At 42.8% G+C, this 27,074-nt stretch overlaps 1 protein-coding gene and 1 long non-coding RNA gene across 2 annotated transcripts; one reads left to right on the top strand and one right to left on the bottom strand.

The window, feature by feature from the left end:
* Positions 1 to 17,890, bottom strand: Sec22b (SEC22 homolog B, vesicle trafficking protein). The gene is made up of 5 exons (XM_048351889.1): positions 17,677 to 17,890; positions 11,367 to 11,476; positions 9,119 to 9,279; positions 7,717 to 7,863; positions 1 to 1,639 (listed from the first exon to the last, which is right to left on the bottom strand). Exons 1-5 carry the CDS (start codon positions 17,749 to 17,751, stop codon positions 1,485 to 1,487), a joined length of 648 nt encoding a protein of 215 aa, XP_048207846.1. The 5' UTR covers positions 17,752 to 17,890; the 3' UTR covers positions 1 to 1,484.
* On the top strand, positions 6,831 to 24,712 carry LOC125355491. Its single transcript, XR_007211665.1, has 4 exons — positions 6,831 to 6,963; positions 11,305 to 11,309; positions 23,652 to 23,658; positions 24,700 to 24,712. It is a non-coding gene; the product is annotated as an uncharacterized LOC125355491 (long non-coding RNA).
* The last annotated feature ends 2,362 nt before the right edge of the window (positions 24,713 to 27,074 follow it).

Consider the following 27,074-nt stretch of genomic DNA (forward strand, 5'->3'; position numbering starts at 1 on the left):
TTATCAGGAATAAGCATTTATTTGCTTTGCTGTAAGGAAATCAGAGAGATTTTCTTCATTAGGAATCAGGACAGTAGCTCTCACGATCCCTTAAGTGTTATAAAATTGCTTACTAAAGTTCTTTCAGAAGATGTTAGGTTAATTTTTTTTGTACAATTAGAGAAACATTTGCAGCACGTGCCAGAGTTATAGGTTATACTTTAGACCTTTGTGATATCCAAAAGGTCTATTTGCCCCATTTAAAAAAAAAACCCACTTCAGAAAATAAAAGATTGGAAACCCCGTTATCCCTGAGCAAAGAAGGAAAATCTCCTATGTACTTTTATGAGGCAATAGAAGCCACTGTGAAGGAGCGCCTCATCTGTGGACTATTCCTGAAGAACTGACATAAACCACAACAAGAATGAGCGGTGTGCAGAGATTTCCTCAGATAAATGCAGTTAGTAGTGTGAATGGTTGATCTGCCAAGGTTCTAAACTAACTATCCAGCTACAAATTTTTTACTTTGGACTGAGAGAATATCCTGAGAAGACATTTAACGGGACATGAAAGCATCAGGCCCAGGGGAATATCTGAAATGTCAGCAAACTGTGGCAAGAGGAAAACAAAGAGTGGGAAAACTGGTTGTGGGTAGCAGGACACAGCTGGAGTTCTGAGCTAGACCCGTCTTCTCCTTAAGCCAGAGGGCCTCTGGCTATGGTGTTATATCCACTCTTCTATTAATAGAAGCCAAACACTGCAAAATAAGATCAGTAATGTCTCAAACTAACTTATGTCTTGTTTAAAGAATAAATGAGAGAAAAAAGTTTAGCTTCTTAGTCAAGGAGTACTATATAATTTCAAGGTAGCTTAATATAATTTATTTAACCCTAAAGCAATTGTGCAATAAGCAAAAAATATATATAAAGGAAAACAACAAAGGATAACTTTCCCAGGGGCTGACAGAATCTGTGCAGCACAGCAATGAATCTTCATGTCCTGGGAGTCTCATCTCAAAGGCCATCAAAACCCCAGATCACTGAAAATCACAAATGTCACTGACAAAAGGAATGTGGACTCAAGTCGAAAAACTTCACACAGGGCTCCCTTCTTTGAAGGAACTGCAGAATTTGCTAGCACAGGTTGGCTACCTTTCAATCTCATTGATGGCTCTATTCAAGAATGAGAATGCCCCACTCAGTAATGTGTCTTAAAATGTACTGGAAGGGGGAAGAAATAAGATAAAACAGTCTACTGTTCCCTAATATATATGGCTTAGCACCCAGAGAAAGCCTCTGTCCCAAATAGAGACTTCCGCGAGGGTTAAGCTTCATGAAACGAGGAGGAATCTTTCATTGTCAAGACATGCCTTTTTTTGCAAGGTCTTTGAGAGGAAGAAGCTCCACTTGGAACCTAATTCACATCCCTGTGAGCTCAGCTTCCTGAAACATACATGTGCGTGCCGGGTTCTAGGTTCTCCCTTACCAGTAATGGGATTCACTATTTCACAACCACCAGAACCGCACATACACTATTAACATGATGAAAAACACAGCCACAGCTGCAAGTTTGGCGTAAGTGGAACGCATGTTCAAGTACTTTGCGTCCTGCCGGTACTTTTTGGAAAGGCTGGACAAATTGTTTGCCTTGGAATCCAATGCTGTCAGAGAGGAAAAAGAAAAAAAAAATAATTAGTTCCTTGGAAGTATTTTACTAGAACTATGAAGGCATAAGAATAACCAAAATGATCAGCAAGGTAACAACCTACTTTGATACTTAAATTATCACTTTTTTGGGGGGGTTGGTCGTGGGTCTTGAACTCAGGACCTGGACAGTGTTCCTGAGAATTTTCGCTCAAGGCTCGCACTCTACCACTTTGAGCCAAAGCTTCTGTTTTTTTTGAGTAACTCATTGGAGATAAGAGTCTTTTTTTGGCCAGTCCTGGGCCTTGGACTCAGGGCTTGAGCATCTTCCCTGGCTTCTTCCCGCTCAAGGCTAACACTCTGCCACCTGAGCCACAGCACCCCTTCTGGCCGTTTTCCATATATGTGGTGCTGGGGAATCGAACCGAGAGCTTCATGTGTAGGAGGCAAGCACTCTTGCCACTAGGCCATATTCCCAGCCCCTGGAGATAAGAGTCTTAAGGGGACTTTTTTGCCTGGGCTGGCTTTGAGCCATGATTCTCAGATCTCAGCCTCCTGAATAATTAGGATTATATAGGAGTGAGCCACTGGTGCCTGGCTTAAATTATCATTTTTTAAAGGGTAAAGCTGCATACATTGATTAGTAATACTCAAGTAGATTTAAAAATTAATTCCATTTTTAAGGCTGTATTAGGAGCCCAGGCTTTGTTCTCACATTCTTTGGCTCAGATGTCAACTGTACCAACAATGTGATATTGGTCAAGTCATTTAACTTTTCTTAATTTCTGACTTGAAAAAGCAAAGGACTGGGAATATGGCCTAGTGGTAGAGTGCTTGTCTCGTATACATGAAGCCCTGGGTTCGATTCCTCAGTACCACATATATAGAAAAAGGCAGAAGGGACACTGTGGCTCAAGTGTTAGAGTGCTACTCTTGAGCAAAAAGAAGCCAGGGACAGTGCTCAGGCCCTGAGTCCAAGCCCCAGCACTGGCAAAAAAGAAAAGAAAAAGCCAATACTGGGACTTGAACTCAGGGCTTAGGCATACTTTCCCTTAGATTTTTCATTCAAGGCTGGTGATCTACCACTTGATCCACAGCTCACTTCTGGCTTTCTGGTAGTTAACTGGAGGTAAGAGTCTATGGAAAAAAAAAAAAATCAAAGGGGCTGGGGATATGGCCTAGTGGCAAGAGAGCTTGCCTCATATACATGAGGCCCTGGGTTCGATTCCCCAGCACCACATATACAGAAAACGGCCAGAAGTAGCGCTGTGGCTCAAGTGGCAGAGTGCTAGCCTTGAGCAAAAAGGAAGCCAGGGACAGTGCTCAGGCCCTGAGTCCAAAGCCCAGGACTGGCAAAAAAAAAAAAAAAAAAAAAGAGTCTATGGACTCTCCTGCTTTGGGTGACTTTGAACTGTTACCCTCAGATCTCAGCCTCCTAAGTAGCTAGGATTACAGGTGTGAGCCACTGGCACCTGCCTGATATTTTTCTAATAGCTAGTACCATTTTTTTTTAATAATCTTTAGGTGATCTAAGTCATTTTATAGCATACTTTGAAAAACTATAACCCATTTAAGAAGTAGATAAACTTCAACAGTGATTGTTACCATTTCTAAGATTCTCTATATAGTAAAGACTACTATAATGTTAAAGTCATCAGAGATTATATTTCAGCTGGGTACTCAGGAGGCTGAGAACTGAGGATTGCAATTCAAAGCCAGCCCAGGCAGAAAAGTCCCTAAGATTCTTATATCCAGTTAACCACCAAAAAGCTTAGAATAGAGATGTGGCTCAAGCAGTAAACTCTAATCTTGAGCATACAAACTCAGAGGCAGCACCCAGTCCCTGAGTTCAAGCCCTACAAATGACACAAAACAAAAAAGAAAGAAATTATGTTTTAACTTACAAAGGAAAGTAACATTGTGACTAAACTATAGCAATAGGTTCTAAAATGTAAACACCAAAGCTTAGTAAATTTTAAATTTTATCATTTTCTGCAAAGATTGTGCCCTTCCCATTACATTTGTAATATAGCATCTTCTTAAAACAATTAAGTGCTGAGCAGGCAAGAGAAACAGCCAGACACAAGCTAGGTCAGATTAAAATATAGGGCATATTTTAATAATGAAAACAAACTTGCAGTGTGACATAAATAAATATGACATCTCAACTTTCCCCTTATTTTGTAATCTCAATCTGTTTATCCTGCCTTAAGACAATGCCTTTGGAATATCTTAAGTTGCGTAATAGACTGGTTTTGATTGAGAAACGCAGTGTTACTGAATAATACAAGCCACATTTAAATTAGCAACTGATCGCAAACTAAAGTAAAACTCCTTGTCAAAATAGTAATATAGTATGAGCAATAACCCCAGAAATGCTCAGGGAGTCTTTCTGGTGATTCGACAGGAACCCACACTCTGCTGGACACACAGATTTTTAACTGTTTACTATTCTACCCAGAGCATCCAGAACCGGGCTTGGCAGATACACAGGGCTCCGTAAATGATTGCTGAATGACCAGAATCTGCAGAAAATAGCTGAGTGAAGGAACAATTGTTAGGTCATATCAAATAAGCAAGTTTCACTTTATTATTTATTTATTTTTTTTTTTATTTTTTTTTTTATTTTTTTTTTTTGGCCAGTCCTGGGCCTTGGACTCAGGGCCTGAGCACTGTCCCTGGCTTCTTCCCGCTCAAGGCTAGCACTCTGCCACTTGAGCCACAGCGCCGCTTCTGGCCGTTTTTCTGTATATGTGGTGCTGGGGAATCGAACCTAGGGCCTCGTGTATCCGAGGCAGGCACTCTTGCCACTAGGCTATATCCCCAGCCCCCACTTTATTATTTATAGTATCGATGTGTGTGTGCTCGTGGATACTGAGGCTTGACCAGAGGGCCTGGGCATTTTCACTCAAGGCTTGTGCTCTACCACTTCGAGCCGCATTTCCACTTCCTACTTTTTGGTGCTTAATTAGGGATAAGAATATCACGGATTTTCCTGTCCAGGCTGGCTTCAAATCTTGATCCCAAGATCTCAGTCTTGCTTTTTGTGACAGGGTCTCAAAATTATTTAGTTCAAGCTATCCTCAAACTTGCAATCCTCCTGCCTTCATCACACAAGTGTTCAAATTACAGGTGAGCACCAACACACCTGGCCTGATATAAGTAATAGACAATTCCCCCATATAAGAACATCTTGAAACAGATGTCATGAAGATAAAACTACTGCTGAGAAGAAGTCATTAGTACCTATCTACATTATAAAGGACCATCCAATGTGCTATTCTGTCTCTGTATAATTCAGTTTTTTAGTGACATTTTGTTGTTTTGTTTTTTTGGCTAGTCCTGGGGCTTGAATTCAGGGCCCAAGCACTGTCCCTGGCTTCTTTTTGCTCAAGGCCAGCACTCTACCACTTGATCCACAGTGCCACTTCGAGCTTTTTCTGTTTATGTGGTGCTGAGGAATCGAACCCAGGGCTTCATGTATGCGAGGCAAGCACTCTACCACTAGGCCATATTCCCAGCCCCTTTAGTGACATTTTGGAATGAAAAAAAAAAAAGAAGAAAAGACCTATAACTCAAAAGAAAGCTCTATTAGGCAGTTAAAAAAAGAAAAAAATGTAATTTCAGTAATTACTCTTGGGTCTTCAATGCAAAGTAGACTACGTATAAAACTAGAAATTAAAAAGAAAAGGTCTAAAAGATTGTTATAAAGAAACTTAAAGAGGAAGTACCCATCTTTGGAGGGGAGTGTTTTGAACTCAGCACTTTTTGTTTTTAGTTTTTTTTCAAATAGGGTCTTGCACTTTTGCCCAAGGCCCACTTGGGTCTGGGACTTTCCTACTTCTACCTCTCAAGTAGTTGTGACCATAGGTCCTGTCCAGCTTCTCCCCCTCCCCTCCTTGCTGGGCCTGGGCACTATCCCTGAGCTTCTTTTTGCTCAAGGAGAGTGTTCTACCACTTGGGCCAAAGAGCTACTTCTGGCTCTTTTTTTTTTTTTTTGCTTTGTTTTGTTTTTTGCCAGTCCTGGAGCTTGAACTCAGGGCCTGAGCATTGTCTCTGGCTTCTTTTTGCTCAAGGCTAGCATTCTACCACTTGAGCCATAATGCCACTTCCAGTTTTTTCTGTTTATGTGGTGCTGAGGAATCAAAACCAGGGCTTCATGTATATGAGGCGAGCACTTTACCACTAGGCCATATTCCCAGCCCCTACTTCTGGCTTTTTTGAGTAGTTTATTGGAAATAAGTTTCACGGACTTTCCTATCTGGACTGGCTTCTATGATCCTCAGATCTCAGCATCCTGAGTAGCTAGGATTACAGACATGAGCCACTGGCGCCTGGCCCAGCTTGTTTTTTGAAACTGAGTCCTGGAAACTTCTTGCCTGGGGCTGGCCTCAACTCAGTCCTCCTATCTCAGTTTCTTAAATAGCTAAGGTTACAGGTGTACACCACCATATGAGGCCCTTGAGAAAACATCTTTTAAAGTGGGTTCTCCTGAAAATATGACCTTTAGATACTTTTTTCCCTACATTGTATACTTCTTCCTGACCTAGCTAAATTTCAGAAAACCTTCCTCATTCACTTCGCATTTTCTCCTTCCTCTACAGTACCAGAATTCTTGCTGTCACATGACTGGTAAGATGACCATACGCTGAACGAAGACTCCAGAGACCGCTGGACTCTGCTAGAAGTCAGCAGTGTGATTTTTAGTATGTAACTTCTCCAGGTTCTACTTCTGTACCTGCAAAGCTGCTTTAATGGTGCCAGTCCAGCAGAGCACGTAAGTGCTCAATAGAGGTCCATCCCTGCACACTGTCTATGTAGCCATTCACTCAGACTGTTCCTTTGCGCCTCACCCCAACTAGACAAAGCTACTTCAAATCAGAGCTGGTACAGGTGGCTCATGTGTGTAGTCCTAGCTCAGGAGGCTGAGATCTGAGGATCACAGTTTAAAGCTAACCCAGGCAGAGAAGTCCATGAGGCTCTTTCCTCTGATTAACTAGAAAAATGCTGAAAATGAAGCTCTGGCTCAAGTGATATAGCACTTTAAAGCCAAATGAGACCATAAGGCCCTTAATTCAAGTTCCATTATCAGGAAACTTAAAGAGTTAGAAATATATGTCTCGTTCAATCAGCATTTAAGAGCAGGATAGATCTTAAGTGTGTGTGTGTGTGATAGATCTTAAGTGTGTGTGTGTGTGTGTATGTGTGTGTGTGTGTGTGTGTGTGTCTTGTCTGTCTGTCCATACTGGGGCTTGAACTCCAGACCTGGTCTCTGTCCCTTAGCCTTTTCTGCTTAAAGTTGGCACTCTAATACTTAAGGCACAGCTCTATCTCTGGCTTGGTAGTTAAATGGACTTTCCTGCTTGAGTTGGCTTCAAACCACAATCCTCAGATTTCAGTTTCTAAGTAGCTAGGATTACAGGCATGAGACACTGGCGCCTGTCTCTAATCTCTATTTTTGATAGTACTCAAGTTTGAACTCAGGATCTCATGCTTGATTGGGAGGTGCTCTTGCACTTGAACCATGCCCTTATTCTTTTCATACTTAATGTTTTTGTTGTTTTGGTAGGGTCTTGTGCTTTTTGCTTGGGGTTGGCCTAAAACCCCAAAATCCTGATCTCATCTCTTAAGTAGATGAGATTATATACAGGTACCACCATGCCCAACCAAGACCGGGCCTTATTTTATAATCTCGGGTCTAGAAATTTCCCAGAAGAGCCTTGATCAAAATGACATTTTCTAGGAGCTAATATGGCAGCAATAGAGTCTCTTGAAGGAGCTACTCGAGAAACCAAAGCAATCCTTAACCTGTGCAAATGTTTATGCAATTCACTTAACTTCAAGTTCTTAGACACTAATTGCTTAGGGCATCACGAGACTTTACTCTGTTCTAACTCAACAAAGTAAGTCATGCTGGGGAAAACACCTAGTGTGTTGGAAGCTCTGTAATGTAATCTACCTGTGAGACCTAATCCTTAGCAGTCTTGTTACATTCTCCAGGGAGAACATGACAGCACTGAAAGGGACTGAAGCTCCTCAGGCCTATGGCAGGAGAGGTACCCTTGGTAAGACAAGACACCTTGCTTTCAAGTACCTGAGAGTGCTTCTCCCCGCTGCAGCACTTCTTCAATGTTGGCCACCATGATCCTCTGCACATCTTGCAACTCAGTGTTGATGGAGCCCAGGTTTCTCCGAGCACGGCTGTCAATGTAGAGCTTCTTGGTTTTCTGAATGAAGGTATCTAGAATGAGAGAGAGATGATTAGCATCTTTCCTGGCTATCAGAGTTCTGAGTTATTATCTGGTTCTAACATTGGTGTCCAAAATCATCTAACCAATGGTGTATCACAATATGTGCTTTGATTTTTTTTCATTTAAAAATGTAAAAAGTAATCAGATGGCTTTTCAGGAGTGATGTCCTCTGGATACCTCAGAATCAGAAGTATTTGTTGTCAGAATCATTACAGAAGCTGGGTGCCAATGGCTTGTGCCTGCAATCCTAGCTACTCAGGTGGCTGAGATCTGAGGATCACAGTTTAAAGCCAGCCTGGGCAGCAAAGTCCATGAGACTCTTAGCTCCAGTTCACCACCAAAAAGCTGTAAGTAGGGCTGTAAGTGGCTCAAGTGGTAGAGCACTAATCTTGAGCAAAAAACTCAAGGATAGAGGCCAGGCCCTGAGTTCAAGCCCCAGTATGAGTGTCCACGTGCATGTGCGCACACGCGCACGCGCACACACACACTCATTATAGAAATTAAGGGCCATTCTTGTAATTCTTTCCTGAAGGCAGAAACTTTCAAAATGTATTTAGAAGACCTTCAGGATTTCACTACTAAATTCTATATAGTCTCTAAGAAGATGTTGGCTACTATCTGTGTAGCCTAGCTGGCAAAAGAGTTAATGACCATTAAAAAGCTGAGAAATACTGTTATACAGATTAGTTAAAACTAAACTACATTTGCCAGTTATCCCATTCTTAAGCTTTAGGTAATGTGAACATGTAATAAGGAGTTTCCCAAAGTATCAATATAAAACTGCAGCTTTATCCATCTTCTGCCCGCATCTCACAAAGCTGTAAGAATGATTATTGAAAACTAGTTTCTTCAGGAGAATAGATCAAATGATATAAATATAAAATGTAAGTGTCCACAATGCCTAGCCTTTATCTTGCTTTAGTTAATCTAATAAAGGAGTTGATGTTTCTTAGCAAAAAAAAAAAAAAATTCTGCTGGTGCTTGTGGCTGTAATCCTAGCTACTCAGGAGGCTGAGATATGAGGAATGAAGTTTGGAGTCAGCCCAGGCAGAAAAATAGGTGGAACTCTTATCTCCAACTAGTTAGTAAAATGCTAGCAATGAAGATGTGCTTCAAGTGGTCGAGCAGCTGCCTTGACCAGGTAGGCCCTGAGCTCAAGCCCCAGTATGGGCACCGAAAAACAGAGAGGGAGAGAGAGGAGGGGGAGGGGAGGGAGAGAAAGAGAAGTGAAGGGTCAAAACTTACCAAACTCAATAAAGGAATAAGGTCTAGACACTGTGGGCACCTTCTTTCCATGCTGTTCATCAAATTCTGAATGCAAATCTTCCAGGTAAGCAAAAGCCAACTTCTTAGGGAAGGCAGCTTCACACAAAACCAAGTAACACACACCCTGTTCAATGATGTAGCTGAGTGACAAAAAAACAAGACAGAGTGGTTTGAAAGCAACGGTGCTTTGGGTCAAAGCAGACTTTGTACACATAAACTTTTGAAAATGTCTGGCCTAAATCCTTTGAGGCTGGCTAAATAAGACATTTCAAACCATGGTCCTTGCGATCAGAAAGCAAACATTTTCCCAATAATTAGAAGTATATCCCCAAAGGAGTAGGTATATGTATTATAATTGTTTATTCATGATGTAATTCTTTAACCAGCATGTATCAGTGCCTAAGACATTTTCTGGAAAGCCAGAGTGGTGGGGACTCCTTTGATTCTGTATAAAAAATTACTATGCACAAATTAAACCCTGTCCAGCCACAAAGTAAAACAAACCGGAAGTTTCTACAGATACCTAAAAGTTGAAAGCTAAATGACATGATATTTACTGGGTACAGAAAACAGCCACCTTAAATCCAGTGATGCTGGAAAAACTCTATAATCATCTGGAAACATTCAACTACAGAACTCACTTCTGGGACCATGAGCTCTAATATTCTTAGAAGAAAGTCAGGATATGAGACTGGTAATATGGCCTAGTGGCAAGAGTGCTTGCCTCGTATATATACATGAAGCCCTGGGTTCGATTCCTCAGCACCATATATATAGAAAATGGCCAGAAGTGGCACTGTGGCTCAAGTGGCAGAGTGCTAGCCTTGAGCAAAAAGGAAGCCAGGAAAAGTGCTCAGGCCCCAAGTTCAAGGCCCAGGACTGGCAAAAAAGAAAAAAAAAGGATACTTTCATACTATTTATTTTTAGCTTATACTAATTGTACAATGGGGTTTTGTTGTGATATTGGCATACATGCACATAATGTATCACACTTACCTTCTTTAGTATTTTCTTTAAAAAAATTTTTAGTGGCTCTCTCTCTCTCTCCATATATATATATATATATATATATATATATATATATATATATATTTAGAATACTGATGTAGGCTAGGCATGCCAGTAGCTCATGCCTGTAATCCTGGTTCCTTGGAATGCTAAGATCCCTTCATCCCTCTTTAGACATATGCCCTGACCATATCTACTGTTTGAGGGGGCTGGACACCTAGCTCAGTGGTACAGCACTTGCCTAGCATGTGTAAGCACTGGGAGGAAAAGAAAAGTTGCCAGGTATGGTGGTACATTTCTGTAATTCTACCATTAGGCAGTTTGAAGGAGAAGGATTGTTAGTTAGAATGTGCCTTAGTGGTAGAGTGCTTGTCTAGCAGGTACGAAGGCCTCTGGATTCCATCTTTAGCAATAAAAAACAATGCAAGAAAACAAAATAAAACAAAAAAAGTCACTAGTGATATAGTTACTTGGAGGCTTTTGAATTCTTTTATAGTTTTTCCCTAAATGATAATATTCACTTATTATTCTTTATGTGCAAACAAGATGCTAAGTAAGAAACATGGATTCCCTTTAAATCCTCACAAAACTCTTTGTTATAACTGGAAAAACTGATGTTTGGACAATACTTAGGAGAAGTACTCAACATTATATTGTTAAAAAATATCTGAGGAAGAATACTCATCTATACATGTGTCTGGCTCCAAGATATTCCTAAAGCAAGAAGCTATCTACTACCATATGATGCACATTATCTATTGTGAGACACAGGTTAACAGGTTAAATTACTGCAAGCATGTTCAACTAAACCAAGATTTTAGTTTTGTACAATAAGGAACAAGAAAAGTTGCTTTCATGAAGACACTGTATTTTTGTTGTTACCTTTACTTTAAAAAAAAGAGAAAAACTAGCTGGGCACCAGTGGCTCATGTCTGTCTATAATTCTAGCTCTCAGGAGGCTGAGATCTGAGATTGTGGTTCTAAGCTGGCTCAGGCAGATAAGCCTGAGAGACTCTTATCTCCAACTAATCATGAAAAAGCTGGAAGTGGTGCTGTGGTTCAAGTGGTAGAGTGCCAGCTTTGAGCAAAAGAGCAAAGGGACAGTATCCAGGTTCAAGCCCCAAGAATGGCCCTCAAACAAATTAGTATTTGACAAGTTAGTGTTCAACTACCATATGTCATACTTAAATGACAATGAAGAAATCAGGAATATACTCACTGAAAAGTCATGGCGCCTGCTTCCAAGGTACACCTGGTTGGGGACTGCTCATTCAACTTCCGGAAGAGTTGCTTAGCTTGACTCTGATACTGCTGGAGGTCCCGGCCAGACTGAAAGAAGATATGTTCACTTAACAACTTGCCACCCCAAACCCAAAAGCTGTATCAATTAGTCAGAGCTAATTTGTCTCTCCTTCCAGGCAGAAGCCCCATCCATGAACCAGGAATACACCCTCACTTTCATGACATTAGGAGGACAGGATACAGATACAATCCTTCATTTACAAGTTAGAACAAAAAGCCCCAAGTCCTAGTTCTCAAAAGGATCGCATAACTTATTCACTAATAGGTGACAGCATTTAATTCAACTATACTTAATACAGTCTGTTCTTTCCACTAGTAGGTCAGTGCCCTCTTTCCAACCCAATTTACTGGCATAGCATCTGGCGCAGAACTGCACAGGATGTGTTGTGCTCTGGAGGAAATCCTGAAGCAAAAGAACAATGAAAGCTGGGTGCCAGTGTATTTCACATCTGTAATTCTAGCTACCCAAAAGACTGAGTCCCGAGGATTGAGGTTCAAAGCCCGCTCAGGCACAAAAGGCCATCGGATTCTTATCTCCAATTAAGTACCAAAAAGCCAGAAGTGGAGCTGTAACTCAAGTAGTAGACTGCTAGCCTTGAGCAAAAAGGCCAAGGGACAGCACCCAAGCCCCGAGTTCAGGCCCAGTACTGGCGCAGGCACACATGTGCGTACATGTATACACGTATACACACACACACACACACACACACACACACAATGAATATCATGTTTACAGTAGGATCTCAAGCAGAATTTCCCACAGTATTAAATTACGGAGCATTTGAGCAAAACTAACTATGTACACCATGACTAAAAGCTACAGGAACACTATGTCTGCAACTAGGCAAAAATAAGCAGGCTGGAGACAAAGACTGATAAATCAAATATTCTTCACTGTATAAATCAATTTGGTTCTCTGGCTAGGAGCCTTAAGTAATGCGCATGCATATATATATATATATATGCAAACAAAAATGAAGATAACATTTAAATCATATAGATATTTTCCTGAGCAATTTATAGATGCTGTGTGTGTGTGTGGGGGGGGGGGCACTGGGGCTTGAACTCAGAGCCTGGGCATAGACCCTTAACTTTTTTTGCTCAAAGTTGATGTTCTACCACTTGAGCCACAGTTCCACCTCTAGCTTTTTGTTAATTGGAGATAAGAGTCTCAGACTTTCCTGCCTGGCTGGCTTTCAATTGTGATCCTTAGCTCTCAGCCTCCTGAGTTGCTAGGATTATAGGCCTGAGGCACCGGTGCTTTTCAGCCAGCATTACTGTATTCTCTTCTCTTTAACTTTGCCCCAGCTGTGCAGCGGTGTTAGATCTAATCAAGTAGATAGCAAGGACCCCCCCACCCCCACCCCACCCAAAGCAAACAGTCTGGAGTACAGTTAAAAAACTGCCTTCCTGAGACTGGGAATATGGCCTAGTGGTAAAGTGCTCGCCTTGTATACGTGAAGCCCTGGGTTTGATTCCTCAGCACCACATATACAGAAAAGGCTGGAAGTGGCTCTGTGGCTCAAGTGGTAGAGTGCTAGCCTTGAGCAAAAAGAAGCCAGGGACAGTGCTCAGGCCTGAGTTCAAGCCCCAGGACTGGCAAAAAACAAAACAAAAAACTGCCTCCCTCTCCTAATCATTTAAGGTTAATTACTGTAATCACTCATAGAAGAAAACGGTTGGTTCTTGGGCTTGCCGGCCTTTGATCTGCTGAGTTTAGCACGGATTTGTGCATGGCAAGAGCTTAGCTAAACATTCTTAGCAAAAGATGGTATTTGATAAAACTTAGTTGTTCCACAGTCCTGGGTGATGACAAGAGTAAGTATTATGGTTGTGTGGGTGAGTCCAACTTCGTTCCTCTTGCAACACAGACAAATCTTAAATATACTATTAGTCAACCTCAGGTTTTAAAACTTATCCAGTTATTCTTAACCATTTTATTGGGTTCTAACAGATATCACTATACAGAATGCAAAGTTTTCTGATGTGTCCTCAGCAAAGTAGAAAGTGGAATCAGGCAACAAGTGTTTAGGCAGATTAGCTGACAGAATCCTTTGCAACTGATGGTAAAAGCAAACTAATGTTTATCTGTGAAACAATTTTGTGGGATCTAGATCAGAGTTACAATTCCTTGAGCCACACATACACACCTTTCTTTTATGGTACTGGGTATTGAACCCAGAGTGTTGCACCTGTTAGGCAAGAACTTTGCCACTGAACTACACCCCAGCCCTCCATGAGCATTTCTGATGAATTACAGTTAATATTAAATAGCAAGACATCACCTAGACAGTGAGTCTACCACTACAACTTTTTTTGGGGGGTGGTGGTAGTGGCAGCCCTGGGGTTTGAACCAGGGCCTGGGTGCTGTCCCTAATTTTCTTTTGCTCAAGGTTAGCACTCTACCATTTGATCCACACCCAGATTTCCAGCATTTTGGTGGTTAATTGAAGAGTCTTATGGACTTTACCTGCCTAGAGCATCTTCGAACTGCAATCCTCAGATCTCACCCTCTTCAGTAGTTAGGATTGCAGGCACGAGCCACCGTTGCCTGGCTCTAGTTTTAATTAAGGAAGTACTGAAGTAACTTTGGAGCAGGGGCTCCAGAACCATACATTCGGACTACAAATCCTAACTTCCCTTGTCAGCCTGACTGAGTCCTTAGGCAAGTTTGACCTCTCAAGGGTAAGTTGGTAAATAAAATTCTAATCACCCCATAAGGTGACTGAAGATTCAGTGAGTTAAATTACTCACTGAGAAAGTGAGTGGACTTTTTCTTTTCTTTAGATAGTAAGGTTTGAACTCAGGACTTGGCATTTGCTAGGCTGGTGCTCTACCATTTAAGCCATGCCCCCAGCCTTCATTTGCCTTTTTCTACTTCCATCTTGCCTTTCTTAATGTTCACATACCAAGTTGCATGTAACATCCCAGGTGTAAATATGTAATAACAAAAAATATGAAAATATGCAAGTAAATATGCAAAAACAAGAATGAATGAATAAGTGTTCATATTATAGAATCCATGAAAAACTCCATTATGTTTCCTAGTATGGCTGATATAAGGAATGATTGAAATACTACATTTACAGGCTTATATACACACATATATATAAAATAAATGCTATATAGTAGGCACTCTGTAAATGTGGCAATTACAATGGCAGAAATAAGTCTAAGATTCATGGTGGGTTTTTTTCTGCAGATATTCAAAGTTTAGGGGCCAGACTCCAGGGTGGCTCATGCTTGTAAATACTAGCTACTCAGAATGCTGGGAACTGAGGATCCAAGTTCAAGACCAGTCTTGGCAGGAAAAAAAGTCCATGAGGTTCATCTTCAATTAATCACCAAAAAGCCGGAAGTGGAGCTGTGCCTCAAGTGGTAGAGCACCAACCTTGAGAGAAAAGCTAAAGGACAGAGCCTATGCCCTGAGTTCAAGCCCCAATACTAGTGTGCATGTGTGTGCCCACACACGGTCACACATACACACACACATATTTAGGAAAGACTATTATTCAAAATCAAAATTCCTAAAGGAAAATGTAATGAATATAATCATAATTTTCATATAGTTTCTTTCCTTGTCAATGAATCAAAGCATCTAATTTTGGTAGACCAACACCAAATCAATACCAAATTTAAATAAATAATAATAAAAAAATCAATTAACTAATTTTTCAATAAAGTATCAAGGTAGAGAACAGGAGGTCTAGTAATATTAAGATTTCCTTTGTATCCCTGTAAGATTTACTTTGTATCCTTTGTTAAAATTCAATGGTACAGTTGGAAAAATGACCAGATTCTGCCCCCTCTACCCTACTGCCATCCCACATAGGAAAAATATTTCTCAAACTTTATGTCCTTCTGGAAAATTTCCCCATGCTGTCTCCCTTGTTCAAACCATGGTTCTTGGGCTCACCTGAACAATTTACACTTCTTCAGCAGTGGGTCAAGAAAATTCTCTCTTCTTTTTTTGTGCTGGTACTGGAGCTTGGACTCAGGGCCTAGGTGTTGACCCTTAACTTTTTTTCCCAAGGCTGGTGCTCTACCACTTGAAACACAACTCTACTTCTCAGCTTTTTAGTGGTTAATTGGAGATAAGACTCTGTTACAGACTTTCCTGCCCAGGCTGGCTTTGTATTGAGATGGATCTCAGTTTTCATACTACTCTGAAAGATTACACTCATGAGCTACCACATTGCCCAGCAAGAAAATTCTCAGCAAATTGGAAAAAAAAAAAAAAACCCAAAACTTTCACACTTAAAAGCTGAAAGGGGTGCTATGGCTCAAGTGGTAGAGCACTAGCCTTGAGCAAAAAAAGAGTTTGGGGACAGTGCCCAGGCCCCAAGTTCAAGCCCCACGACTGGAAAAAAAATTACAAAGAAAATTCACAGTGTCTTATTTTTCACAGTGTATTTCAATGAACAGTCTTGGTTTACTGGAATGAATATATTTCACTTACCATAACCTATGACTTTGTCATCTGTTATCACTACTCTCCTAAAAGCGAAAGCAAGTATTTTCTGTCAAACTTCTAGAGAAGTCCCTTTACTAGTAGCACCTACTACCAGCTTAGATATTGTTTCTGGGAAATCTTTCTGGATTTCCCCAAATGAACTTAAGTATCTTTGTGTCCAACCACTACAGTCTTCCTCTGCTATTACACCACAATCATTAGTCATCTGATTTTTCCACTCTACTGAAGCTCCAAGAAGGTAGACATTGTGTCCTCTAATCCCCTGCTCTAATAACATGCCTATCACCCTGGATGTACTCAGTAGGATTTTTCTCCCACAAATACCATCAAGTAGATATCCAAGATAGAAATGTGCAAAATGTTTTTGTTTCCCTAAAGCTCATCTTTTTAAAAATAGAATGGTGTAGGCTATAAAATAAAGTCAAATAAAACTAATCACATCTTAAAATTTTACATACTGCTGGGGGGAGGCAGGTGGAAGGGGACGAAAACAGAACAATGGAGAGAGGAAGGGTAGTCAAATACAGTCATTATATTCAATGTACATACGTAAAAAATGGAAGTACGTAATCCTGAGGGTATGGATGGGATTGGGAAAGGTGAAAAGAACAAAGGAAAGGGTGAAGTTCATTGATCAAGATGCATGTCCTCATAATCAGACTTGTTGAATTCAAACTTTTCTGTACAACTATTTAAGGGGGAAGAAAAGGTCCACAAATTCCATTCTTACCCTTCCTTTTCTGGGACCTCTCCAGCTTGTTATAGAAACTTGTCTCATACTGGACAATTTTCCATGACTCTAAAGCACAAAGCAGCTTTCTACATTATAGACATGTGGGGTTGCCCATGATGTTTTAACCAATTCAACACACTTTTCTCAGTATTTATTGGCATAAAGCTGTGGTTGGAAGAGCTGTGGAGAACACAAAGATGCCTGGGCAGATAGTCCACCTAGATAGGAACTAATTCTAATTACGGGAGGACCAAGAAGAAGGCACAAGGAACTGTAGCGATTTGGTTGCCCACAATGAAGGAGGTGGGGACTGGAGATCACCTGGTAGAAGATAGTGTACTGAACTTTGACAACTGATTACAAGTAAGTAGCCACATTACCTCATCCGTTTTCAAAAGATGTCAGCAAGGTAGGTCAAGGTTCGGGTGCAACAGAAAAATGAGGTGAAGAACTTGGGGGCTGATTCACTCCCTCCACCCTCCCCGATTTAACAGGAAGAAGAAAAAACAAACAAACCTAGAAGTTCTAAATTTTAGGAAAGTCCCTTTAAAATGTCAGGAAATGCTGGGTGATAACAATTAGCTAAAAAAAAAAAAAAAAAAAAGGTCCTTTCCCCAGGGTGTAGTCTAGAGACACTGAAATCCACCTTCACCTCCAGGGCGGATTTCCTCCCCCAGGTAGTTTCTCACCATAAAGGACAGGGGTACTTGGGGGGAGTGTGGCGAGGATACCTCACGATTGGTTTACTTGGGGGATGTGGCACGGGTCCCCCACATGACAGGAGTCCTAGGGGCGTGGTGTGGGCCCCCACAATAAGGGTACTCAGGGGGTGGCAAGAGTCCTCCCACATGATAGGGATACTTGGAGGACGTGGCGCGGACCCTCACATAAGGGTACTGGGGGACGTGGCGCAGATCCCACATGGCAGGGGGCATCGGGGAGTGGCGCGGGCCCCGCCACGTCCGGGCAGGACCCCGGAGCTGAGGCCCGCGGGGCCGGCGCGGCTCGGGCGGCGCTCACCTGCTCGTCCTCCTGCATGGAGGCGGCCAGCGGGAGCCCGTCCGCCACCCGGGCGATCATGGTCAGCAGCACCATCTTCACGGGCTACGGGGTCTCAGCAGACGCCCAGCGGCCGCGGTGTCGTCTTCGCGTCCTCGGCCGCCACCAGAGCCTCAGCCCCACCTCCGCGCCACACACCAGCCCCGGTCTCCACTTCCCGCTGAGGTGGCCGGAAGTTGCTCGCCGAGCGTCCCACTACCGGCCCGCCGGCACCCGCTGCCCTCCGGGAACCGCAACCACCCGGCCCTTAGTTCCGCGGCTCTCCCCTGGGCGCTGGGTTCCAGGGCCCCGCCCACTGCCCTGGCCACGCCCTTATGGGCGGGGCAGCCAAACCATTTTCTTTTTTTTTTTTTTTTCAAATTTTTATTATCAAACTGCTGTACAGAGACGTTACAGTTTCATACGTTAGGCATTGGGTACATTTCTTGTACTGTACTAGTTCTTTGATACCTTTAAGATTGGAGAAGGGAGAAGGCTGGAAAGGAGGGGTGGGAGTGGGTTCCTAGATGAAAGGTTTGTGAAACAACTTAAATTCAGGCTACATACTTTTATACTGAATGTTTTTAGTTTGTAGAAAATTATATGTATTATGTGCACAGTCACAGGATTTTAGTCTTTTTGTTTCGTTGCTTATGCTGTATCCTAAGATTGCCGAACAGTATCTAGTAAGAAATCAGTAAAGCTGTTTATTTATGTAGGGCCTTGGTGCTGTCCCTTAGCTCTTTGTTTGAGGCTACCACTCTGCCACTTGAGCCACAGCTCTGGCTTTTGTTTCCTGGTGGTTGATTTGAGATAAGAGTTTCTAAGACTTTCCTGCTCAGTCTGGCTTCACACCAATATCCTCACATCTCAGCCTTTTGGAGTAGCTACGATTACAGGCATGAGCCACTCGTGCCAGGCTGGTTTTGGTACCCTTTAGACAGTAAAATTGTTGTTCCAGGGAGAGGACTTTAAAACTTAGTTTCCTCAGGAATCAAGAAAAGGCTAGACTTGTCTCTATCTGACCCTAACTCAGACTTTAGGAACTCTAGCATCTGAGTCATTTTTGCTCCTGATTGGGTCAGGTCAATTGCCCTTTGATCCTGAGCAATTCAGGAGTATGAGCTAATAGTCAATGTTGGTATCACTATATGTTTCACAATGATCAAAAACAAACAAGTATCAACAACCATTATTTCAGAATATTAGAATCTATAAGGTCTTTTGTGTATCCTTCATCTGCCTAAAAGCTGACAAGATCCTTGTGGTATGAGTAAAATTTAAAAACTTCAAGGTTCAAACTGGAAACTGGTGATTCAGCCCTGTAATCCTTGCTACTGAGGAGGCTGAGATCTGAGCATCAGTGTTTGAAGCTAATCTGGGCCTGGGCAGGAAAGACCAAGATACTCATCTCCAATTAACCACCAAACTGCTGGAAGCCTACCTCAAGTGGGAGAGTGCCAGCTTTGAGAGAGAAAAAAATGAAACGGAATGTGAGGCCCTGAGTTCAAGCCCCCAGACCGGGCACAAACCCTTAGAGCTTATAACACTTTTAGGAATGAAAGAAAATTAAACCATAGCAACAACTGCCAGAAAACTCTTGGAACTTTATCAAAGAAACGGAGTATAAGGCATATATAAAAATCAACTTACAATGGGCTGTTAAACACAGGTCAGACCTGATTACAGCAGTCAAGATGCATGTAGAGATTTTGTTTTTACAAGTAGGATCAGAGGAGGTAATAGACACGTGTGTCCATTCAAACAACCCTCAAATACCTAATTATATGCTAGACACTGAAGTAGTAATAAAGATTGAAAAATAACAGTCCCAGCATCCTGTGTCCCTATCCGGCGCCAGCACTGACACTTAGACCTGAGCTCTGGTTGAAGCCAGTGGCTGATTTGTTGAACTGAAACCTCTTTGTGTAACTATGTAAAAATAATTTAAAATTTTTAGAAAAAAGAAAATGGCAACTCCTGGCTCTCGGTAAGCAAACTAAACCACATGTAGATCAACATCCTACATGGTAAATTCAGACTATCCTAAAAATGGAATCACTTGATTACAGATTATCCCACAGCGCTACTTAAGCCCCGCCCTCTACAGGGACAGCGCCAGGTTAGATTCCGCTCTCCCCGCTCCTCCCAGTCAGACTCCTTTGTGATTGGTCACATTTCATGCCAGCCATTTGCAAAAGCTCCGCCTCAAGAAATGCCTGTGCAGTACCTCTAGGGAACCCAGAATGCCCCCTTTCATCCCCCATGTTGGACAAGCCTTCAGGTGCCGGTGCTGGCCAAAGCCCATGAGCATCCTGGAAGGCAGGCAGAGGACACCGTCGACACCGGGTTAAAAAACGAGTTATTTTGAATTGTCATCCCACACTAAAGCTCCTTGCAGTGCCAATTTAATGAAATCAGGAGTGTGTGTGTGTGTGTGTGTGTGTGTGTGTCCTTGTGTAACTTGACTCTCATTACTCAAATGGAAGAGTTGGAAGAGGGCAAAGTAGAAAAAAACCGACTTCTTTTTTGTTGTTGTTTTGTTTCTTTACCAGTCCTTGGACTTGAACTCAGGGCCTGAGCACTGTCCCTGGCTTCTTTTTGCTTAAGGTTAGCACTCTGCCACTTGAGCCACAGCGCCACTTCCAACCTTTATATATGTGGTGCTGAGGAATTGAACCCAGGGCTTCATGTATATGAGGGGAGCACTTTGCCACTAGGCCATATTCCCAGCCCTGAAAACCCATTTCTTGATTGCTGTAGCCCAGTCTAGTTCCTCCCACCTCAGCCTCTGGAGTGCTGGGATTACAGGTGTGCACTACCATGCTCAGCATGACACTACTTTTAAGGTAAGATCTTGTCTAAAATGACTGAAATTGTGATTTGGGTTCTATTGTTGCAAAAATTTGTTCAATATCATCTATAAATAGCTGTTGAGAAAAGTTAAAGTTAAAATGCTGACGTTGGTAGAGCAAGACCTAATGAGCCTCTAGAATGCTTCAAGATATTTTTAGCCAGGTGTTGGTGGCCTACACCTGTAACTCTGGCTACTCAGGAGGCTGAGATCTGAGGATTGCAGACACCGCCAGCTTGTGCTGTAAACTTCATGAGATCTTTAGCCCCAATAAGCCAGCAAAAATCTGGAAGTGAAGGTATGGCTCAAGTAGTAGAATGTCAGCTTTGAACAGAAAAAGCCAGGGAAGAGCAGAAATCTCCGCGTTCAAGCCCCAATATCGGCACAAAAAAAAAAAAAAAAAAGGAAAAGGAGAAAGAAATGGAGCAAGGTGACATTGGAGTGGCAGCTGAAGCAGAAAGAGCTCCAGGCTGAGGTCCTGGCTGGCGAGAGAAGAGAGGATGGCAACGGTGAAGGGCAGTGGTGTTTGTAGGAGGGGGACCCGAGCAATCTGGGAGGAGCAGTTGGCAGCCCGGGAGGAGGACCATCTCAGAGCATCTCCTACGGAACCCTAGCAACGGGACCCTAGCAACGGGAGGCAGCTGCGCATCCCGGCCAAGAGGACGAGCCCGGACAGTCCAGGGAACAGGTAGAGCCCCGGGCGCCGGGCTGGCAGTGGCCAGGCCAGCACACCATGCGGAGGACCGACAGAGGCCCCCGAGGCCCCTGCGGCTGCCGCTGCCGCGAGCCCCGCCGCGCTCCCCGCGCGCCCCCCTGGTTCGGGGACGCAGCGCGCGCCCCGCCGTCCCCGCAGCCGCCCCCCAGCCGGGAAGGACGACGTCGGCAGCCCGCCAGGAGCTGGGCAGTGGCGGCCGAGGAGGAAGAGGCGGCCTCGGCGGCTGCCCCCTGGCTGAGGTGAGCGCACAGCTCGGAGCCTCGGGAAGCTAGGGATGGGCGAGGGAAGCCGGGCTGGAGTCCTGGCGCTGGAGATCTGCACTTCTAGAAAATGGAGAAATGGGGGCCCACGCGAGGCAGGGGTGGGAGGAGGAGGAGGGCCGTGATGAGCAGCGTAAAGATAAGACGTGGCCCGGATTGCCCTGGGGAAAGCGCGAGGCATCGCGGCGCTCGCCCCACAGGGTCTCGGGGACGCGAGCCGTGTGGATGGAGGTGAGGTCGCCCCAGGGATCCACGCCTAAGCACGGCGCCTCGCACCGCAGAGGGAGGGGGTGTGCACGGACACCTGCTTCCCCGGCCCCTCTGGGGAGCTGTGTGCGACGGGGACAGCAGGATGCTGGCGATGACCCTTCCAGACCAGCTCTCCCACGCAGGGCTGCAGCCCCGCCTGCCCCGGCATTGGAGGACCAGCTCTGCCTAAATCTGGTCAGTTCCCTCCTCCGGCCTAGAAAACGGGCAGCTCGGGCCTCCTTTTTTTCATGAAGCAGCAGGACGATCTGTCATGCGTGAGATTTCCTGGAGAAGAGAGACTGCTCGGCTCCCTTTTCCTTCCAATTCTCTTCTTTCTTCCTTCTGGTTATTTTGGAGATGGGGGTCTCTCCTCCCCCCCCCCTTTTTTTTTGTAAATCAATGTGTGCTTGTCATAAAGCGTTTAGCTTTGTCTTTTATGAGAGGTCAGTACTTACAAATGAAACTACAAAGCAGTCTCCAAGATGCTATTAACTAGCTGGGATTTCTTTTTTAATTGCTTCATTTCTCTAGGCCTCAGTTCCTATGTATAAAATTGGGAATTGGATTAAGAAAATACTAAGGACTCAATTATATTGGTGAAGTAGGAGACAGAGTTTATTAAAATAAATGTTTGTTTTTTTTGGCACTCTTTGAGTTTGATTTCAGGGCCTAGTGCTTGCTGATCTAGTGCTCTACCACTTGGCCCACACCCCAGCCCCACTTTTTGCTGGATATTTTGGAGATGGAGTCTTGAGAACTTTTCTGCCTGAGCTGGCCTTGAACCATGATGCTCCAGACCTTGGCCTTTGAGTAGCTAGGATTACCAGTGTGAGCCATGGGGCAACTGGCTTAAAATTTACTTGTTTTAATTCCTCATACTATTCACAAAGTCAAAGACAGTCCAACAAAAGTTCTTAAAAGACTCATATTTCTATTAAAGAAGTCATTAAAAATTACTACTTTTAAGGAGAAATGAAGCAAGAAGCATCCATTCTTTGATATTTTCATGAAGGGGAAAGTTAGCCCAAATACAATTACTTAAAAAATGTCCATATCACATTGAACAAACTTGGAACAAAAACATGTGTGTATTTATAATTTCAAGTGTTGTTGGGGTTTTGTTGTTGGGTTTTGTGGGGGTTTTTTTGGAACTTACCATTGTGACCTTCCTACCTCAGCATCCTAAGTGCTGAGATTACACAGGTGCCTGACATATGTGTTAAAAAGTCTATTGGATAAAAACTTTTTAAACCACATACACAGAATAGATTTTTTATTTGTTTGTTTTTGTTGGTATCAGAGTTTGAAATCAGGCGCTCCCACTCAACTTATTTGTTCATAGTTAGCATTATATCAATTAAGCCATACTTCTAGTCTGGCATTTTTCTGGTTAAATGAAGATGGAGTCTCCAAGGACTCTTCTGCCTAGTCTGACTTTGATCTTCAGATCTCAGCCTCCTGAATAAGAATTACAGATGTGGACTTCCAGTTTGCAGATTTTCCTTCCTTCCTTCCTTTTTTCTCCTCCTCCTCCTCCTCCTCCACTTCCCCCTCCTCCTTCTTTTTCCTCTTCTTCCTCCTCCTGCTTTTTAAAATTTTCTTTATTGTCAAGGTGATATACAGAGGGGTTACACTTTCATAGGTAAAGCAGTGAGTACATTTCTTATCCACCTTGTTACCTCCTCCCTCATTTTTCTCCCACCTTCTCCCCTCCCCACGAGTTGTACAGTTGGTTTACCCCATATAGTTTTGTAAGTATTGCTTGCATTGGTTGCATTGCTTGCATTGGTTGCATTGGTTTATCTTTTATACTTTGCCTCTCGATTTTGATGTTTCCCTTCCTTTCCCTAGTTCCAATAAATGTATATACAAGACCTAGGGTTAGAGTGACATCAGGGGTAAAACCATGGGGAAGAAAGACAAAAGAAAAAGGCATAATTTCACATGGTATGTTGAAAATAACAACAACAATGATAAAGCACTAGTTTCCATAGTTTGGAGTTAATTTCTTTTAGCATCATCTTATGTGTTCATATGTACATAGCTATTGAGCTATTGTGATCTTCAGCTAGGATTATCCTAGACGTGTACTAATTATTCCGGATGAAGGAAACTATGCATAGAGTCCATGTTTATTTGGGTCTGGCTCACTTCACTTTGTATGATTTTTTTTCAAGTCCTTCCATTTCCTTACAAGTGGGCAATATCATTCTTTCTGATAGAGGCATAGAATTCCATTGTGTATCTGTACCACATTTTCTTGATTCATTCATCTACTGAGGGGCATCTGGGTTGGTTCCATATTTTAGCAATGACAAATTGTGCTGCAATGAACATTGTTGTGCTGGTGGCTTTATTGTGGTCTTGCTTGTAACCTTTTGGGCAGATACCCAAAAGTGGGGCTGCTGGGTCATAGGGGAGCTCTATGTTTAGCCTTTTGAGGAACCTCTATACTGCTTTCCAGAGTGGTTGAACAAGTTTACATTCCCATCAACAATGTAGTAGAGTTCCCTTTTGGCCACATCCCCGCCAGCATCTGTTATTATTAGTTTTCTTGATAATGGCCATTCTTACTGGGGTGAGACGGAATCTCAATGTTGTTTTGATTTGCATTTCTTTTATGGCCAGTGATGTAGAGCACTTCTTCATGTATCTCTTGGCCATTCTCATTTCCTCTTCAGAGAAGTCTCTCTTTAGCCCATTTGTTAAGGGGGCATTTGATTCTTTGAGGACTGCCAGTTTCTCCTTTCTTTCTTTCCTCCTCCTCCTCTTCTTGCTTCCTCTTCCTCCTCCTCCTCCTCCTTCTCTTTCTTCTTCTTTCTTTGTCAATCATAGGGCTTGATGTCACTGAGCTTTTGTGCTCAAGGCTAGCACTCTAACACTTTCAGCTACAGCACCACTCCTGGTTTTCTAGTGGTACATTGGAGTCTCATGGAGTTTCCTTCCCAGGCTCACTTTGAACCATTAATCTCAGATCTCAGCCTCCTGAGTGGATTACAGGCATCAGTCACTGGCATCCAGCAGTTTCTAGCTTTAATAGTTGTTGTGGTTTTTTTTTTTTTTTTGCCAGTTCTGGGCCTTGAACTCAGGGCCTGAGCACTGTCCCTGGCTTCTTTTTTTGCTCAAGGCCAGCACTCTGCCACTTGAGCCATAGCACCACTTCTGGCCGTTTTCTATATATGTGGTGCTGGGGAATCGAACCCAGGGCTTCATGTATAAAAGGCAAACACTCTTGCCACTAGGCCATATTCCCAGCCCATTTTTTTTAAATTGGAAGGAAGCAAAATACAAAAAGGACCAAGACTCCTTGTCATGAGCCCCCTGCATCAGCTACCACAGTGAGATTAGATACACCCTGACATTTCATGGTATGTGGGTGGTTTTCTAAACCACAGGGTCTCACACATTCTTGGCAAGTACTCTATCACTGAGTTGCATCCAAGCCCTATAGGTTAATTGTGAAAATAGCAAATTTTCACTATTTCCTAAGGAGTTATACAACTGACAAACTGCTACTACGTTTATCTTAGTGACTGTAATGATAAATCTTGAATTGATCTTGAAATTTCATGAGTTCTCAAATGAAGCAATTTCAGAAAGTTCACTGAAGTTATTTTATTCTGGTCTTTATTTAAAAATCAGTTCTTAGCCAGGAGTCAGTAGCTCATACTACTCAGGAGGCTGAGCTCTAAGGATCACAGTCCAAAGCCAACCTGAGCAGGAAATTCTGTGAGACTCTAATCTCCAATTAACCACTAAAAAACTGGAAGTGGAGCTGTGGCTCAAGTGGTAGAGTGCTAACTAGCCTTGAGCACAAAAGCTCAGGTACAGCGTCCAGGCCCTGAGTTCAAGCCCCAGTACTCTTCACACCACATACATGCGCACGCATGTGCGCGCTCAAACACACACACACACACACACACACACACACACACACACACATACACACACATTCTCCAGGAACAGGTAGCGACCAGTTTGAAAACATAACTGTAGCAGCTTCAGTAGCCCAGATTAATGAGGAAGTGGAAGTCTTTTTATTTGAATCAGTTACAAAATATAAGAAAGCATCTCTGCATACTCCAAATTCAATTTATGTTATTTATTGAGCTTTGATGGGAGAACACTATAAAACCATGTAAAACTGCTTCAGGTAGTTCAGAATCTGCAGCCCTAGCTGGGCCTTAAAAAATCAAATAAAAACAGAACTATAAACAAATCAAAGCAAAGTGCAAAACAAAATTATTTGTTACCATTTGGATAAAAATAATTTGGTATCAAAATGAACATACATGTGAAAAAATCACATTGTTAAACTTCTGACTTTTTAAGGACTTGCTTTCTGATTTCTATGGCAAAAGCCTTGCAGGTCGGCACAGAAATGGATGACCTGTTTAAAACAAAAGAAAGTGGATCAGAATGGGACCACAGAATCTATCAAAAGGCCATCCACTTCATATTCAGGTTAATAAAGATGGGTGAACTGCACATTTCAAGGGAGTATCTGGGACACTGTTTAAATAACAAAGACCTCATGTGAGCCAGCCAGAATCTGGGCCCAGAATAATGGGCCCCAGCACTCAACCCTCTCCTCCCATCTAACCTTACACACGAGCTCAGAGAAAGTGGAGTCAATGCAAGAAATGCTAGCAGAGATGAATGACCTAGTGCAGAAATGGAAATGATGCCATCTTACCATACTTTTTGTCTCCATTGCATCTTTGAGCTCCATAAACCTTGACTTTGAAATCTTCAAGATTAGTATGAAAATGCACAACCTCGTAATTTCAACAGGAAGGATTATATGAATTACGTCTATTGCCTAAGGAGGGGAAATATTCTTGGTAATAATTAAAATCATACTCTAAAGCCAGCGGCTGGGGGCTCCCCCTGTAAGTGTAGCTACTCTGAAGGCTGAGATCTGAGGATCATGGCTCAAAACCAGCCCCAGCAGACAAAATGAGAGTGTCTTATTTCCAATGAACCAGTAAAATGCCAGAAGTAGTGGTGTACTTTAAGTGGTACTAGAGTCCCAGCCTTGAGTGCAAAAGCCACCTAACAGCGCAAAGCCCTGCCTTCAAGCCCCGGAACCCACACCAAAATAGATAATAAATAAATAGAAAAGAAAAGGAGCGAACAGAAAAAGGAGTGTAACCATCCCAGAAGTTGAAGACTATGACACACTCTCTATAAGCCTCCTTAAAGATTTTGACCTGCATTCTCAGAACAGTAACACCCCTAGGCTTTACTTGCTCAATCCTTCTTCCAGGCATCCTTGGACGATATTAAAAAGATGTTTTAT

Source organism: Perognathus longimembris, chromosome 7 (genome assembly GCF_023159225.1).
Source record: "Perognathus longimembris pacificus isolate PPM17 chromosome 7, ASM2315922v1, whole genome shotgun sequence".
Lineage (NCBI taxonomy): Eukaryota > Metazoa > Chordata > Mammalia > Rodentia > Heteromyidae > Perognathus > Perognathus longimembris.